The 14505-nt window shown below is 38.4% G+C and overlaps 1 protein-coding gene across 6 annotated transcripts in view; it reads left to right on the top strand.

Annotated features, from left to right (window-relative positions):
* Nucleotides 1–14505, top strand: part of WDR17 (WD repeat domain 17) — a 113380-nt gene that overhangs the window by 35344 nt on the left and 63531 nt on the right. For 5 of the 6 annotated variants that reach the window (XR_012688253.1, XM_075197550.1, XM_075197559.1 and 2 more), the window contains 5 exons: nt 1294–1477; nt 1778–2008; nt 5418–5669; nt 7683–7805; nt 10237–10424. Coding sequence is in view for 5 of the 6 variants with exons in the window: in XM_075197550.1 (XP_075053651.1) it covers nt 1294–1477; nt 1778–2008; nt 5418–5669; nt 7683–7805; nt 10237–10424 (978 nt within the window). In the remaining variant the exon portion in view is untranslated. The remainder of the gene's footprint in view (nt 1–1293; nt 1478–1777; nt 2009–5417; nt 5670–7682; nt 7806–10236; nt 10425–14505) is intronic. The other variant, XM_075197531.1, reaches the window with a different exon arrangement.

The raw sequence follows: 14505 nt of genomic DNA, 5'->3' as shown, positions 1-14505 counted from the left end.
TAGGCCTTACTCTCCCCAATTATGTGATGGGTTAACCCTTATAAATAACTGTAAGTTCTCTATGTTCACGACAATGATTTTCATCTGTAATTGCCACCGTGAAATGGAAATTTCAGAACAGCCATTGCAGCAGTATAAGTAAATCTACGGTCCTTGTTAAATTGGCTTCCCGATCAGAAAGCTGTTGCCAACAAAATTAATTGTTGCAATAGCAGTGTTATTACCTGTGTTAACCCTTTCATGCATCGGGTAAAATGGAAGTAAAACTCACATTTACCCGTTGGAGTGACCACTGATAAGCATCCAAACACAAGAAAAACAACCATATGTCAAATGCGTTTGCACTTGTCATGTGGTTTAATTGGAGTGTGAACTCAAATCAAATGCCTGTAGATATGTGGTCTGAGATCATTTCTGTGTGTACAAATGTTGCGATATTATTGTACACCTATGACGTATTTCAGCACATGTTCGTGGAGAAGGTTAAGAAGATTGAAAATATTGAAGGACAGGTAGTAAACATGGTTCAAAAGAAAAAATCTAAATAGAACATTTGCACACTAGATACTTTTATAAATGTACCTTATAGTGTGCAGCTGTTTCTTATTTTTTTTTACTTTTAATGGATTGCAAGTGACTAAAAACTAAACACATACTGCAAGTGCAACAAATCAGAATTAATTTCCATGTAACAGAGATAAGTGAATGACAGAGGGAAAGGCAAAGAAAGATCTAAGTGAGCATGTCTGTTCTTTTAGAAGAAATATTGGCAGTGACTTTATTTTAGGGGTGGGAAAAGAAAACGAAATATCATCAACAACTGACATGCATTAACATTTGAAAAAGGTACATTCTAATTCATTATGATCATTAAGTGAATTTATCTTAGTTATAATCCTGAATTTCAATAGGAATGTCAATGCAAATTAATTTTGATTCTCCCACAGATGTGCACACTGAATACTAATGCAAATAAAGAAAAGAATTACATTAAAATAAATTGATGAGACATATGTATGAAACACATCTATTTTCTTCAGTACGGTGCCCAAGTTGTCAGATGTACAGTACTGATGTATAAGTGATTTAATGAGACGGTGGGCCACAAGGAGCTTGTGTTTACACAAATCGTTTAGACAGCAAGAATGGTGCAAATGTATTCCTGATGAATGTGTCTACATAAGTGTTTTCATGAGGCAGAATTTTGGGTAATAGGAGACACACAGTATTGCATTATATCTGCCTTTGCAACAAAAAAACTGATTCACGTTTTTCATTTTTATTTATTTCAAGCTGGATCACCGATACAATGAATTTAAGCTTCGTGCAATCATGTCGGAGCACAAAAAGACAATCACCGCCATCTCTTGGTGTCCTCACAACCCCGACATGTTTGCAAGTGCCAGTGCGGACAATTTAGTGATCATCTGGAATGTGGCTGAGCAAAAAGTGGTTGCCAGACTTGACAGCACAAAAGGTAAAATGACACAGCACAATTGTCACATGACAAACCGAACATTTGTTATTATCATTGATGCTTTATGTGTTATAATATTGTTTATCCCTAGACCTATATTTAAAGCTTTCATCAAGTGGAGTATATGTATATATTTCTGTATGTCACCCCTAAAAGAATCCTGGTGAGGTTTACTAGTATTTATCCAGCATTTAACATGGAATTGCTGGATGGCTCCTTCTCTGGGAACACAACTGGTATGATTTGTCTTTCTTTGTTTAACCTTGTATGATATTTTTTCTTCTTACTTCACCTGTCTAGGGATGCCGGCCTCTCTGAGTTGGTGCTGGAACTCAGTGGATGCGGTGGCTTTTGTGTCACACAGAGGTCCCCTTTACATCTGGACTATTGCTGGGCCAGACAGTGGTGTGGCTGTTCACAAAGAGGCACATAGTTTTCTGTCAGATATTTGTCTATTTCGGTGGCATCCCAGGAAAAAAGGAAAAGTTGTCTTTGGACACACAGATGGGAGCCTTTCCATTTTTCAGCCAGGTAAAAAGTCAATTACACATGGTTCTTATGTGTGCAGTATGTTTACCAATGTCTCGTCTGGCATTGGTCAACTATCCTGGTCCTGGACTTGGTACCCCGAATTATGTCAGTTGTGTGCAGGATCAATGTGTACGTTTGGGTATACTAAATCTGTATTCAAAGAGTTTTACAGTATATTGCCATAATGCATGCTACAGTACAACATATGCATGCTTTGTAGCTTGGTCTCCAGTAATGGACAACGCTGGCACTTTATGAATAAAGGATTGTTTTGCCCTTTATGTGAAAAACTGACATATATAATGTATTTTTTGGAAAATAGTTATTGCTTAATTTTTTTAGCAGCAGTTCTTAAATAAAAAATGATGTCCTATTTTATACATGAGTAAAATTATTTAACAAGAGCAGTCCATGTATGTGTTGTCACCTACAGATCAATGATCAGAGCCATTTCTTGGGCAAGGTATCAAATATTCATGAGTATTAATGAGAGTGTAAACATCCCATGTACTGGTAGGAACATGCTCATCGTTCTTCTGAGAAACTTCATGTGATCTCCTCAAACTATATGAAACCTTCCAGTATAAAGAAATGGCTCCAGATTGGCTCTAAATGATCACATGAGATTTTGTAAATTATTTCTCAAATAAGTTTTACATTGCAACTGCACTTTACTCATGTTTTTATTTTATAATTAGTTATATGAATCTTGCATTGTGTGTATAGTAAATACACATCTAGGTGCTGGTGCCCTAATTCATACATGTTTAGAAGAGGCCAAAACATTTCCTGACCTCTGTTTTTGTAGATGATTTGTACCCCATTCATACTACACCAAAATCCCGGATTTTTGCCGGGGCGAGCTCAAACGACCCGGGTCTTGGTGCAGTATGAATGGTACAAGTCAAAAATCCTAGGTCTAAAAACCCGGGTCTTCAACCCGGGATTTATCGAGGGGTAATTCCCGGGTCGGACCCGGGTTGCCTGCACTATGAATGGTGCAACCCGGGTTTTTCAACCCGGGTTGCACAGAAAACTAGCTGATTGGCTGTCTGCCTGTCTCTGGAGGATTACCACCCACTTTTGCATCATATTTATGCGTCAAAAAACCAGTCATCTTTCAATGACATCACCATTTTTCAGCCAATGAAAACTGCTCTGGTGATGACTCCCACAAATTGCCAGGGCACAGACTTGTGCAGTATGAATGGGGTCAACCCGGGAAATTCCCGGGTCCGAGGTGCAGTATGAATGGTGTTTCTGAGCTGGGACGCTTGAAAAACCGCTTGAAAAACCGCTTGAAAAACCCGGGATATTGCCGGGGCGGCAGTATGAAAGCGGTATTAGTAGCGTTTTTCTGGTAAATGAACAGACACTTGTTTTCTTCTGCCTAACAATTGAGGAAATTTTGTTTTAATGCAGCAATTAATGATTGGACATAATTCAGTGTAGTGTCACTGCTCCTTAATTAGCAAATCCACTTTGTGAAACACTGTTAATCTTTGTTGTGCAACACTCTTAATTATTGTTATTGAATTAACTGCGCAAAGACTGGAAAATGTATTTAAACTGTAACTGCTACAGATATTTCTTCAATAGACTTACATCCTCAGTTACTTAAAAAAGAATAAAAGAATTGAACAAAAGACACAAATGCGTTTGCATTTTTTCAAATATAGCATTTTCATACTGTATGGGGCAGATTCAATTGGCCGTGATGTGCGAACTAGCTTACATCAGTCCCTGCCCTAATGGATCAGTCTAAAATCCCTAACACACACACAAACACAGACCGAGAGAGACTGAAGCCAAATTAATAGCAGCCAAATAGCCTACTAGTATATTTTTGGAGTGTGGGAGGAATGGGGGGAAGCATGCAAACACAGGAGAACATACAAACTTTGCACAGATAAGAACATAGTTGGGAATCAAACCCAGTGCTGTGAGGCAGAAGTGCTAACCACTAAGCCACCATGCTGAACATCACAGAATGAATAGAAAATATACCTCCCCAATGTCCAGTGTATTTAACATTACAAGTTCCACAACTATATGATTATTTGAATAAAGACAGGCCTGGTATCTCCTTACTTTCACAATTAAAATAATATATTCATATGGGTAATATGAGCAACTCGTTGAAATAAATGTTCAATATCGAAGTCAAAACTTGGATGTAAATGTAGGCAGTGCTTTGATATGAGTTTGCACCTTGTGGACAGTAGGTTAGTGCAGCTAATTACCATTTTCTATAATATTCCAAAATAAATGTGGAATTATTCGTTAAACAAAGATAAACAGGACAATCTCAGTACTCACAAAAGGCCCCAATTATGTGCAGATCTGTAAGGGCAGATTTATGGAGATTGGAAGTATCAACTTAACTTTACAATATACGCACAACTGGCTCAATAGTACTAACAAAATATGCTTTTTAATAATTCATAGTTTACCTTGTAGTTCTTAATCTAAATAGTTCACAGATAGTAGATACAAATACTTTTCATATGACATATGATGTTTATCAAGTGTGTACTTAATAAACATGTTGTGTCCTCAGCTGTGATGAATCATAAATCCTAACGAGTAGACTTTTAATGAAGTAAATATATCCTAATGCTTCAAAACAAAATGGAAAGAATCTATTCTTAGTTTTTATATAGCAACATTTTCCATAATAATAGCCAATATGTTTCAGTAATTCATGGTTCAAAAGTTTACATGGAAGTCATTCATTAACCTTTAGTTTGGGTTATAAAAATGTTTTAAATCAAAATTGTCTGCTGGACAGGAGGATGTCTGCAGATTGCATGCAGCACTTCCTGGGTGAACATGGTACTACACGCTTCAACATACATGATAAAAGAATATCAACTTCTTATACAAACCACAGAATAAGAATATACCTATAATATCATCTACAGGTTCTCTAATGTGTTTAAAAATGCGCTTATTATGGGAGAGTGCGTGTAAACTCTGCTTCTCAACCTGTCCATAGCCATGAAACACTGGTTGTAGGTAGTTGTGGTGGTTATATTGTACAGGAGCTCGTGGATTAAGGGATGCAACTGTGGTCCGTAGATGAAGGAACGTGGTGGAAATAGATGGCCACACCTACAATCAGCAGTCTACGGCTCTGGACAGGTGGGAATCACTTATAGCTTACAGAGCAATGGAAATGATGATGTGCAACTGGGGACTCTAAAGAAAAACAGGGATTTTGGAGGAAAAAAATATTTTCCAGATCTAAAAAATCTGGCACTATCCATTCTCCTTGACCCTTTTTCACTAAAAAAAGAGTTATGGTATACTTTTCAGGACTGGAAACTCATGTTTTAACTGGGCCCAGTGTCCTTGACACAAGTAGTTTTCTCTGTGATAAACATCTAGTTTTTGGTTTTTCTTTAAGGTTGCAAGAGCCAAAAACATGTTCTGAGACCGGAGTCCCTGGAGGGAACAGACGAGGAAGATCCAGTGACAGCGTTAGAATGGGACCCACTTTCCACAGATTACCTTCTTGTTGCTAATTTGCATAATGGGATCCGATTGGTGGACTCGGAGTCTTTAACTTGCATCACAACATTCAGTTTTCCAAGTGCAGCAGCATCTGTTCAGTGCTTGGCCTGGGTTCCCTCAGCTCCAGGCATGTTTATAACAGGAGGTAAGTCTAAATCTTATTCTCATACATCACCTTACTGAATCCTCTGTCATGAGCTGAATTTCCCCAAATAAAATTCAGTTTTTTATGTTATACCTGATCAGATACAAAATGGTAAATTAAAGAGATAAGAAAGAATGTAATATGTAGAGTTGACATTTTTAAAATCGTTCCTTAAAATATTTGCAGTATTCCATATTCGGTCATGAAATTTTTCACACAGATGCACATACTAGGGTTCATTTTGTGTCGCTGTGAAGTCCTAGCTCTATTTAGAGATTATAGATTCCACAAAATGGAAAATTACAAATACAGTGTGGAAATGGCCAGAAATGGCCTTTTCTTAGGTGAAACTACATTCACCCCAAATTTTGTCACACTTCGCTCATATCTAGTGTATATTTAGAATGACTTTATACACTATATGTATATGTTTTTGCAGCTACATTCCTAATAATTAGTATGTGTACTGATTAACTTTTTTGAGCAGATAAAATTTCTATGTAATCTAACAGGACTGACTGTATATTGAGGTATACATTTCAAATTATGCAAAATGTATCTCCGGTTCTGCAAGACTTGTAACGTTTGTATAAACTTTATACTATATTATAAGAAACAGGTAGATAGTGGAGACGTTCTAGTAGTTTACAAAAGTGTGTACGACCAATAAAAAATATTTGTCTATACATCAATGGCAATGGTTGTCATTCATATGGCTGCTTCTCTTGGTATTCTTCCCTTCAAATACTTTTGCAGCTTCATATTCTCAATTAATTTGTTTGGGCCTTTGCCAAATTACCAGACCCTTTGCTAGATTAACAGATAAGCAAATTATAGCTATAGCTAGCACAGTTTGTGTCATGCTAGGTTATATCCCAACAGATCTAACTAGGTTTGGATGGAATCGTTCACTGTTTATTGGTTATCAAATGTTCATATGATGCTGACATCAGGGTCGTAACAGTTCATTACCCAGCCCCATAGCAGTTCACTGCGCATATGCCAAATCCATCCGCACAGGGCGCACTTGTATCACCGCCACAGAAAGTTTCACAGGCAATGATGCCTACAGGCCAGGAGGATTTGATAAATAAAGTGAAGACCTACATACAAAATATCCAGTTTTCGACAGATTTGGTTTTTTTCTGTCTTTGGTAAATAGTTTTACCAAAAGATTTCTGGACGTATTTTTAACTTCACCTAAATTGTCTTCAGCACTGAACCTAACTGCAGTTGTATAGCTGTGATATTTTAATATGTATCACACTAATGTATTAGTAAAACTGGTATTGTTATAATAACCATTAGAAGTCATATATTTACCCAACTGTAATATGATTAGGCTATGATGAAAACCTTTGACATTCCATGACCAGCTCGCTGCTCCTTAAGTCCATAAGCACATAACTAATGCCACGTTGGCATTATAGACATTGTTCTATTATATTGGAGTAGAGTGCAAGGAGGAGTGTTTTAGTAAGGGTAGAAAGCAGAAAATGAATATTGACAATGTTGGATGACATACAGTATATACCAGCCCACGGGGGCAGCAGAATTACAGCAATGGCAGTCTTTCCTTTCAATAATTTCCTTTCATTAAATCATTCATGTTACCAAATTTTATTATATATGTCTGTCAGCTTACAATTATATGATGATTTTTAATTACATGTAGAGAGCATTCATTTTTATTATACAGATGTGACATGGCGGAGGTTACGGGCTTGGAGCTTGGCATCAGTGATGCAGAGAGAGCGTAACATAACAGCAGTTGTCTAGAAGACTTACATTGGATAAAAATATCACTAGCAACATATTTTCAGTTAGCATTAGCTGCAGCAAACAGTTAATTATACTTATGCACCAGCATAGGTTGCTAAGCATTTTAGGATGTGTGTCCAAGATGAGTACTTGGTATTATTATTATTATTATTATTATTATCATTAATTATATAAAGGTCTGTAATATAATGGAGGTTTCAGTTTTCTAATATATATTTCTAATATACTCAGATTCCCAGGTTGGTGTATTACGGGTATGGAATGTCTCTAAAACGACCCCTATAGATAATTTTAAACTGAAGAAGACTGGCTTCCACGCTTTGCATGTCCTCAACTCTCCTCCTAAGAAAAAAAGTGAGTACAATATATGCTCCAATAACAAAAAAGTTATATATTTCTTGTATATTGGGGGGAAAGGGGGGGTGGGTATCAATGTGCGGTTCTTAAAATATCAAGCCTCACTCTTTCAAACAGGCAGACTGCAAGCAGCAAAGCCAGTTTTGTGATCCATACAAAAAATCCAATGTATCATTGACAAGATTAGTCAGATGTGGTTTGAGTATGATGCTCATAATAGGTTGTCTGATTTATGGCTGTACCTGTCTCATACTTGCCAACCTTTGGCAAGCTAATTCAGAGAGATCCCAGGCAGGGGGGCGTGGTTGGAGGGCGGGATGTGTGGGGCGCGGTAATTCAAGTCATTTTGGCTCCGCCCCCGCAATAAAATGCCGTTTTTTTCGCAGGGGCAGGGCCAAAATGAGCAATTCCCCGCGAATCGCATTATTTTGAGGAGCATGTTGCCATATGCGGGATATTTGCCTGCCCAGGAGACCTACCCGATTTTCGGGAGTCTCCTGGACATTCCGGGAGATTTGACAAGTATGACCTATCTATGATACAGTGTATATATGGTATATAACTAAACATATTTTTCCAGCTATTTAGTGGTCACATTTTAGCTATTGACTGGGAATCAGGGACTTTTAGGTATCAGGCATCATTTAGTGCATGCAATTTGACTAATCTCGCCAGTCAGAACCACCTATAAAAAATTGCATCTTTATGTGCGATTTTCTGAACAGTTTTTAAAACAACCAGTTAATACATTACACCAGGTTTATGGGGCAAAGATACACCTCCTAAAAGGGGTATCTTAAAGATACATGTAAGTCAAAATCACATGCATCGCAAAGGTTTAAAACAGAAACTAACGGTTTTAGCATGATATTCGGTTTGCAAACCAATGGTTTACTGTAAACTGAAAGCGGTTTGTGGTAAACCACGTGCAATTTATTTACAAACTGCAGATTAATAAATAATGCTGTTTGTGTTTGAGCCCCGCATCCGATTTGATTTATGGTCCGCTAGATCTTAGTATAAAATGTATTATCTAATAGAGGGGAGATGTAGGTATCATAGCATATGATATAATTTGTTCACAGTAAATTTTAATTGTAGCATCACAATATTATGTTATTTTAAACATGAAAACAAAACATAAGTGGCAAACAAAAGTTACATACTTTTCTGTAATTTAAAGCTGTTCTTGTTTTAAAACCAAAAACCCGAAAAAGTCTTTGAATGTGCATGTAACATCAGATATGCAGAAAGTTTAAATCAGGAACAAGATTTGTACCTCAGCTTTACACTAAGTTTAGCTGCTATTAAAAGTATTCACCTCCATAGGCATCATTCACTTTTTATTTTGTTTTTTTACTTAATTACATCATGGAGTCAACGTGAATCTATTAGGAAATTTTTACAACTGATCGACATAAAGTACTCTTTAAAATACATTTAAAAAGTTATACATTTTGTTTTAAATTAATTCTAAATAAATCACAAACTATAATTAATTGCATAAGTATATTTGCCCAGATACACCTAAATAATATCTGGAGCACTATAAGGATAAGTGTGGATAATATAAAGAAATAATATGGTCAGGAGGTGGAGAAAAAATTCTGCACTTTTTTTACACATGAAGCATTATCACACATGAAGCATTATCACACATGAACACGGAATTGAATAGATTCCCAAAAGTAAACTTTTTAGCCTCATCACTAGGCAGTATATTTGGCGCAAGCCTAGCACTGCACATTATGCCAAGACTGTGGAACAGGGTAAGGATACTCAATAGGAGCTGTATTTGCACCAGCCCTTTGGTGCCCACTAGTGGTATGGCTACTGACAGGCCTATCTGCGTCTACGCGCAGGTCTGCATTACTCGCAGTTACTTAAAAACACCCTTACTGTACTTTATGTTAGGCCGCCCTTCATTTCCACATTCCGCCTCTCCAGTCATAAGAAGGGGCAAGTGTCACATGCAGATAAATCGGCAAATAAACGTGCGTCTAACTCATCATGAGTACCCTTAATGAGTCCCTTAATGACTTGTTGCTTCTTGATACTGTTTTCTGTTTTTCTTACAGTAATATTGTGTAGTATATTTTTCACATCTATTAGCTATATACAAATCCAAAATCATGTGCATAGACAGATGCAAAAATTATGAAATATAGTTGATTCTAATTAAGTATGTTCTATTGTGTAACTATATGATTTCAGAAAATATACACTGTTATACCCAGTGGTTGAAGTGGAGATTTAGAATGGTGGCATGAAAAATATTAGTGAATGAAATTAGATATTTACAATGAAAGCAGTAGGTGAAGTGGCAGTATGGCATGCCATTGTATACCTGCCCACTTCCACCACTGGTTATTCTTTGATAATTTACTGATATAAATAAATACCATATTCTGTTTTTTTTCCTAACGAGCATTTTTAGCACAGTCCCCTACAAAAAACCACTACATATCATCAACCAGTGAGGCTGTACCTCCTCCAACGCTAACACAGAACCAAGCCTTCTCGCTGCCTCCTGGTCATGCCGTCTGTTGCTTCATGGATGGAGGTGTGGGGCTTTACGATATGGGTGCCAAGAAGTGGGATTTCTTAAGAGACTTGGTATGTATCTAATTTTTCTTTTTTTTTCTTTTTTTACTAAATCACTGCTTTAATTGATAATCTGTTTGCACCATCTGTCAATTTGTAGCTTAATATACACTATATGGACAAAAGTATTTGGACGTTTGACCATTACACCAACAGGGACTGTAATGACATTATATTCAAATACATATACTTTAATATAGGGATGAGCGCGCTCGGATTTCTGAAATCCGAGCCCACCCGAACGTTGCGGATCCGAGTCGGATCCGAGACAGATCCGGGTATTGGCGCCAAATTCAAAAGTGAAACTGAGGCTCTGACTCATAATCCCGTTGTCGGATCTCGCGATACTCGGATCCTATAAATTCCCCGCTAGTCGCCGCCATCTTCACTCGGGCATTGATCAGGGTAGAGGGAGGGTGTGTTAGGTGGTCCTCTGTGCTGTTTAGTTCTGTGCTGTTTAGTTCTGTGCTGTTTAGTTCTGTGCTGTGCTGTGCTGTGCTGTGCTGTGCTGTGCTGTGCTGTGCTGTGCTGTGCTGTGTTCTGCAGTATCAGTCCAGTGGTGCTGTGTGCTGTGCTCTGTCCTTCTGAGGTCAGTGGTGCTGCTGGGTCCTGTGCTGTGTCCTGTTCAGTCCAGTGGTGCTGTGTCCTGTGCTCTGTGCTTCTAAGGGCATAGTTATTTCCCCAATATTCCCCTGTGTTTAAAAAAATAAAAAAAAGTTTTTTTTATAAAATACCAAAAACTACTTTAATATTTTTTAATTACCACAAAATTTTCACAACCAATCCTGCAGTATAAGCCCATTGGTACTGCAATATTACCAAGTTCACACATTCAGCAGTAAAAGTCCAGTGGTACTGCAATATTACAAAGTTTACACATTCTGCAGTATCAGTCCAGTGGTGCTGTGTCCTGTGCTCTGTCCTGCTGAGTTCCGTAGTGCTGCTGGGTCCTGTGCCGTGTCCTGTTCAGTCCAGTGGTGCTGTGTCCTGTGCTCTGTGCTTCTAAGGGCATAGTTATTTCCCCATTATTCCCAAGTTTTTAAAAAATAAAAAAAAAGTAAAAAATAATAAAAAATTAAAAAAAAAAAAAATATATAATAATTATAACCAAATTTGCAAAACCAATCCAGCATTATAAGTCCATTGGTACTGCAATATTACCAAGTTCACACATTCTGCAGTATCTTGTGCTACATATAATGGAGAGCAAAAATTTGGAGGATAAAGTAGGGAAAGATCAAGACCCACTTCCTCCTAATGCTGAAGCTGCTGCCACTAGTCATGACATAGACGATGAAATGCCATCAACGTCGTCTGGCAAGCACGATGCCCAATCTCCTAGTACAGGGCATGTAAAATCCAAAAAGCCCAAGTTCTCAAAAAACAGCAAAAAAAGAAACTTAAAATCATCTGAGGAGAAACGTAAAGTTGGCAATATGCCAATTACGACAAGTAGTGGCAAGGAACGGCTTAGGCCCTGTCCCGTGTTCATGACTAGTGGTCCAACTTCACCCAAGGATCAAAGCCCTCCTCCCCCCCCCTACAAAAAATTTAAGAGAGTTATGCTGTCAGCAACAACAACAAAACAGCAAAGAACTCTGCCTTCTAAACAGATGACATCACAAATCCCCAAGGCGAGTCCAAGGGTGTTGTTGGTTGTGAACCCTGACCTTCCCATCACTGTACGGGAAGAGGTGACTCCATCCAGCATTTGCAGCACGCCCTCTGCATATGCTGGAAGGATCACCCACAGTCCAGTTACAGATTTGGCTAATGAAGGTGTGAATGTTGTGCACTGGGAGGAGGATATTGATGTAGCTGGCGCTGAGGAGGATGTTGATGATTATGATGCAGACAGATACCAAATTGCATTTCTCAATTTCTATTTATATTCTAGATTATATAACGGCTGAAAAGTTTTCTGTTTTACTCCTAGTGGAGAGGGGATCTGATGCAGACAGATACCAAACTGCCTTTGTCCATTTCTTTGTATATTTGAATTGCTAGTTCTACAGTCTATGCAGGCTGCTTTATTTATATTCAACTACAAGTGTAGGGCGGGGGGGGGGGGCATAGATAGCCACCAAAGTAACGTGGTCCATTTAATTTCACTTTCTAGCTCCACAGTCTGTGCAGCCTGCTTTTTTTTATCTTCAAAGTATTTATATTTACAAGCCTTGCAATCTAAATTAACTAGAGGTAGTGACGTGGTAGAACTCCAAAAGGCAGTTTGGAAGCCCCTGTACAAACTGGCTCTATTTTTTAACTGAGTTGTCCCCCCTCCAGTGTGTACTCGGAAAGAGTTTTTAGTGCAGCGGGGAACCTGGTCAGTGAGCGGCGAAGGAGGTTGCTTCCTCACAACGTTGAAAAAATGATGTTTATAAAAATGAATAATCAATTCCTCAATGAAGTACAGCACTGCCCTCCAGACAGTACAGAGGGACTGTGGTTGTGGAGTCCAGCGGGGACGAATTGATAATGTGTGAGGAGGAGGAAGTACACACTGTAGGGGGAGAGGAATCAGAGGTTGAGGATAAGGACGACATCTTTCCTCATTAGAGCCTGTTTAGTTTGTACAGGGAGAGATGAATTGTTTTATTGGTGTGGGGGCCCAAACAAACCAATCATTTCAGCCACAGTTGTTTGGTAGGCCCTGTCGCTGAAATGATTGGTTTGTTAAAGTGTGCATGTCCTATTTCAACAACATAAGGGTGGGTGGGAGGGCCCAAGGACAATTCCATCTTGCAACTTTTTTTTTGGCATTATGTGACCATTCAACAGTCGTTTGCCATGTTCAAAAAGTAAAAGAAAATGCCAACAAATTCAATAAATTAAATCAAAAGTTAAATGCCCTGTCATTATTTAAAACAAGAGGTTTTGACGTGCTAGAATTAGTGTAGTGTTAAGATGTTATAAACACTACACTTGGAAATTGGAGGAGGTAATGTGGCCCCGGTATCAAATTGGGTACCGGGGCCACCCCACTATGCAGTCCAGATACTTGTTTGGTGGAATTCCGACACGTGGAGGGTTTTTTAATTATATTGTGGCCTCGGTACCAAATTGTGTACCGGGGCCACCACACTACGCAGTCAAGATACTTGTTTGGTGGAATTCAGACCAGTTGAGGGTTTTATTATTATATTGTGTGGACCACTCTATCTATACCACACTACAACTCTATACCACTCTATTTCCTACTTTAATTCTATTTAATTCTATTTCCTACTTTAATTCTATTACTAATTAATTAACATAAAGAGGAACAAAAAAAACCAATTTTACCAAAAGTATAATATGACTTAGACTTACAAACACTACACTTGAAAGATCGTGCCTTTAAATGAAAAAGTAAGTCTTCATTGCACGACTATGTGCAACAGGGACAGTTTTTTTCTTTACAAAGTCAACTAATAACACTTGGACCCTGTCTGTCTTTAACATACTTAATGGGATCTCAATGACGAATTGTCTGTAGCATGTTTGGAGGAGGTATTGTGGCCCCGGTATCAAGTTGGGTACCGGGGCCACCCCACTACGCAGTCCAGATACTTGTTTGGTGGAATTCTGACACGTGGAGGGTGTATTTATTTTATTGTGGCCCCGGTATCAAGTTGGGTACCGGGGCCACCCCACTACGCAGTCCAGATACTTGTTTGGTGGAATTCTGACACGTGGAGGGTTTTTTAATTATATTGTGGCCTCGGTACCAAATTGTGTACCGGGGCCACCACACTACGCAGTCAAGATAGATAGATGCGTATCATAGATAAAGTACATTCAGTGGTGTGGGGCAAATTGAAAAATATTCAAAATGCACTGACATTATCAAAAACAAGAGGTTGTCACACGCTAAAACTCCAACATGTATATGATGGAGAGGATGGAGGAGCAGCCGTATGTGTAGTGTAATGCAGACCTGTTGAAGGTTTTTTATATATTTTATTGTGGTGCCCAGTGCCCACTCCTCTACGCAGTCCAGGTACATTTATTGGTGCGATTCATAAAAGTTCAGGGTTTTTAATATATTGTGGTGACCCACTCCTCTACGCAGTCCAGGTACAATTATTGGTGCGAATCATAAAAGTTCAGG

The sequence above is a fragment of the Mixophyes fleayi genome, chromosome 1 (genome assembly GCF_038048845.1).
Source record: "Mixophyes fleayi isolate aMixFle1 chromosome 1, aMixFle1.hap1, whole genome shotgun sequence".
Taxonomy (NCBI): Eukaryota; Metazoa; Chordata; class Amphibia; order Anura; family Limnodynastidae; genus Mixophyes; species Mixophyes fleayi.
Note: the sequence above shows the minus strand (reverse complement) of the source record. Positions and strands in the feature narration are given on the sequence as shown.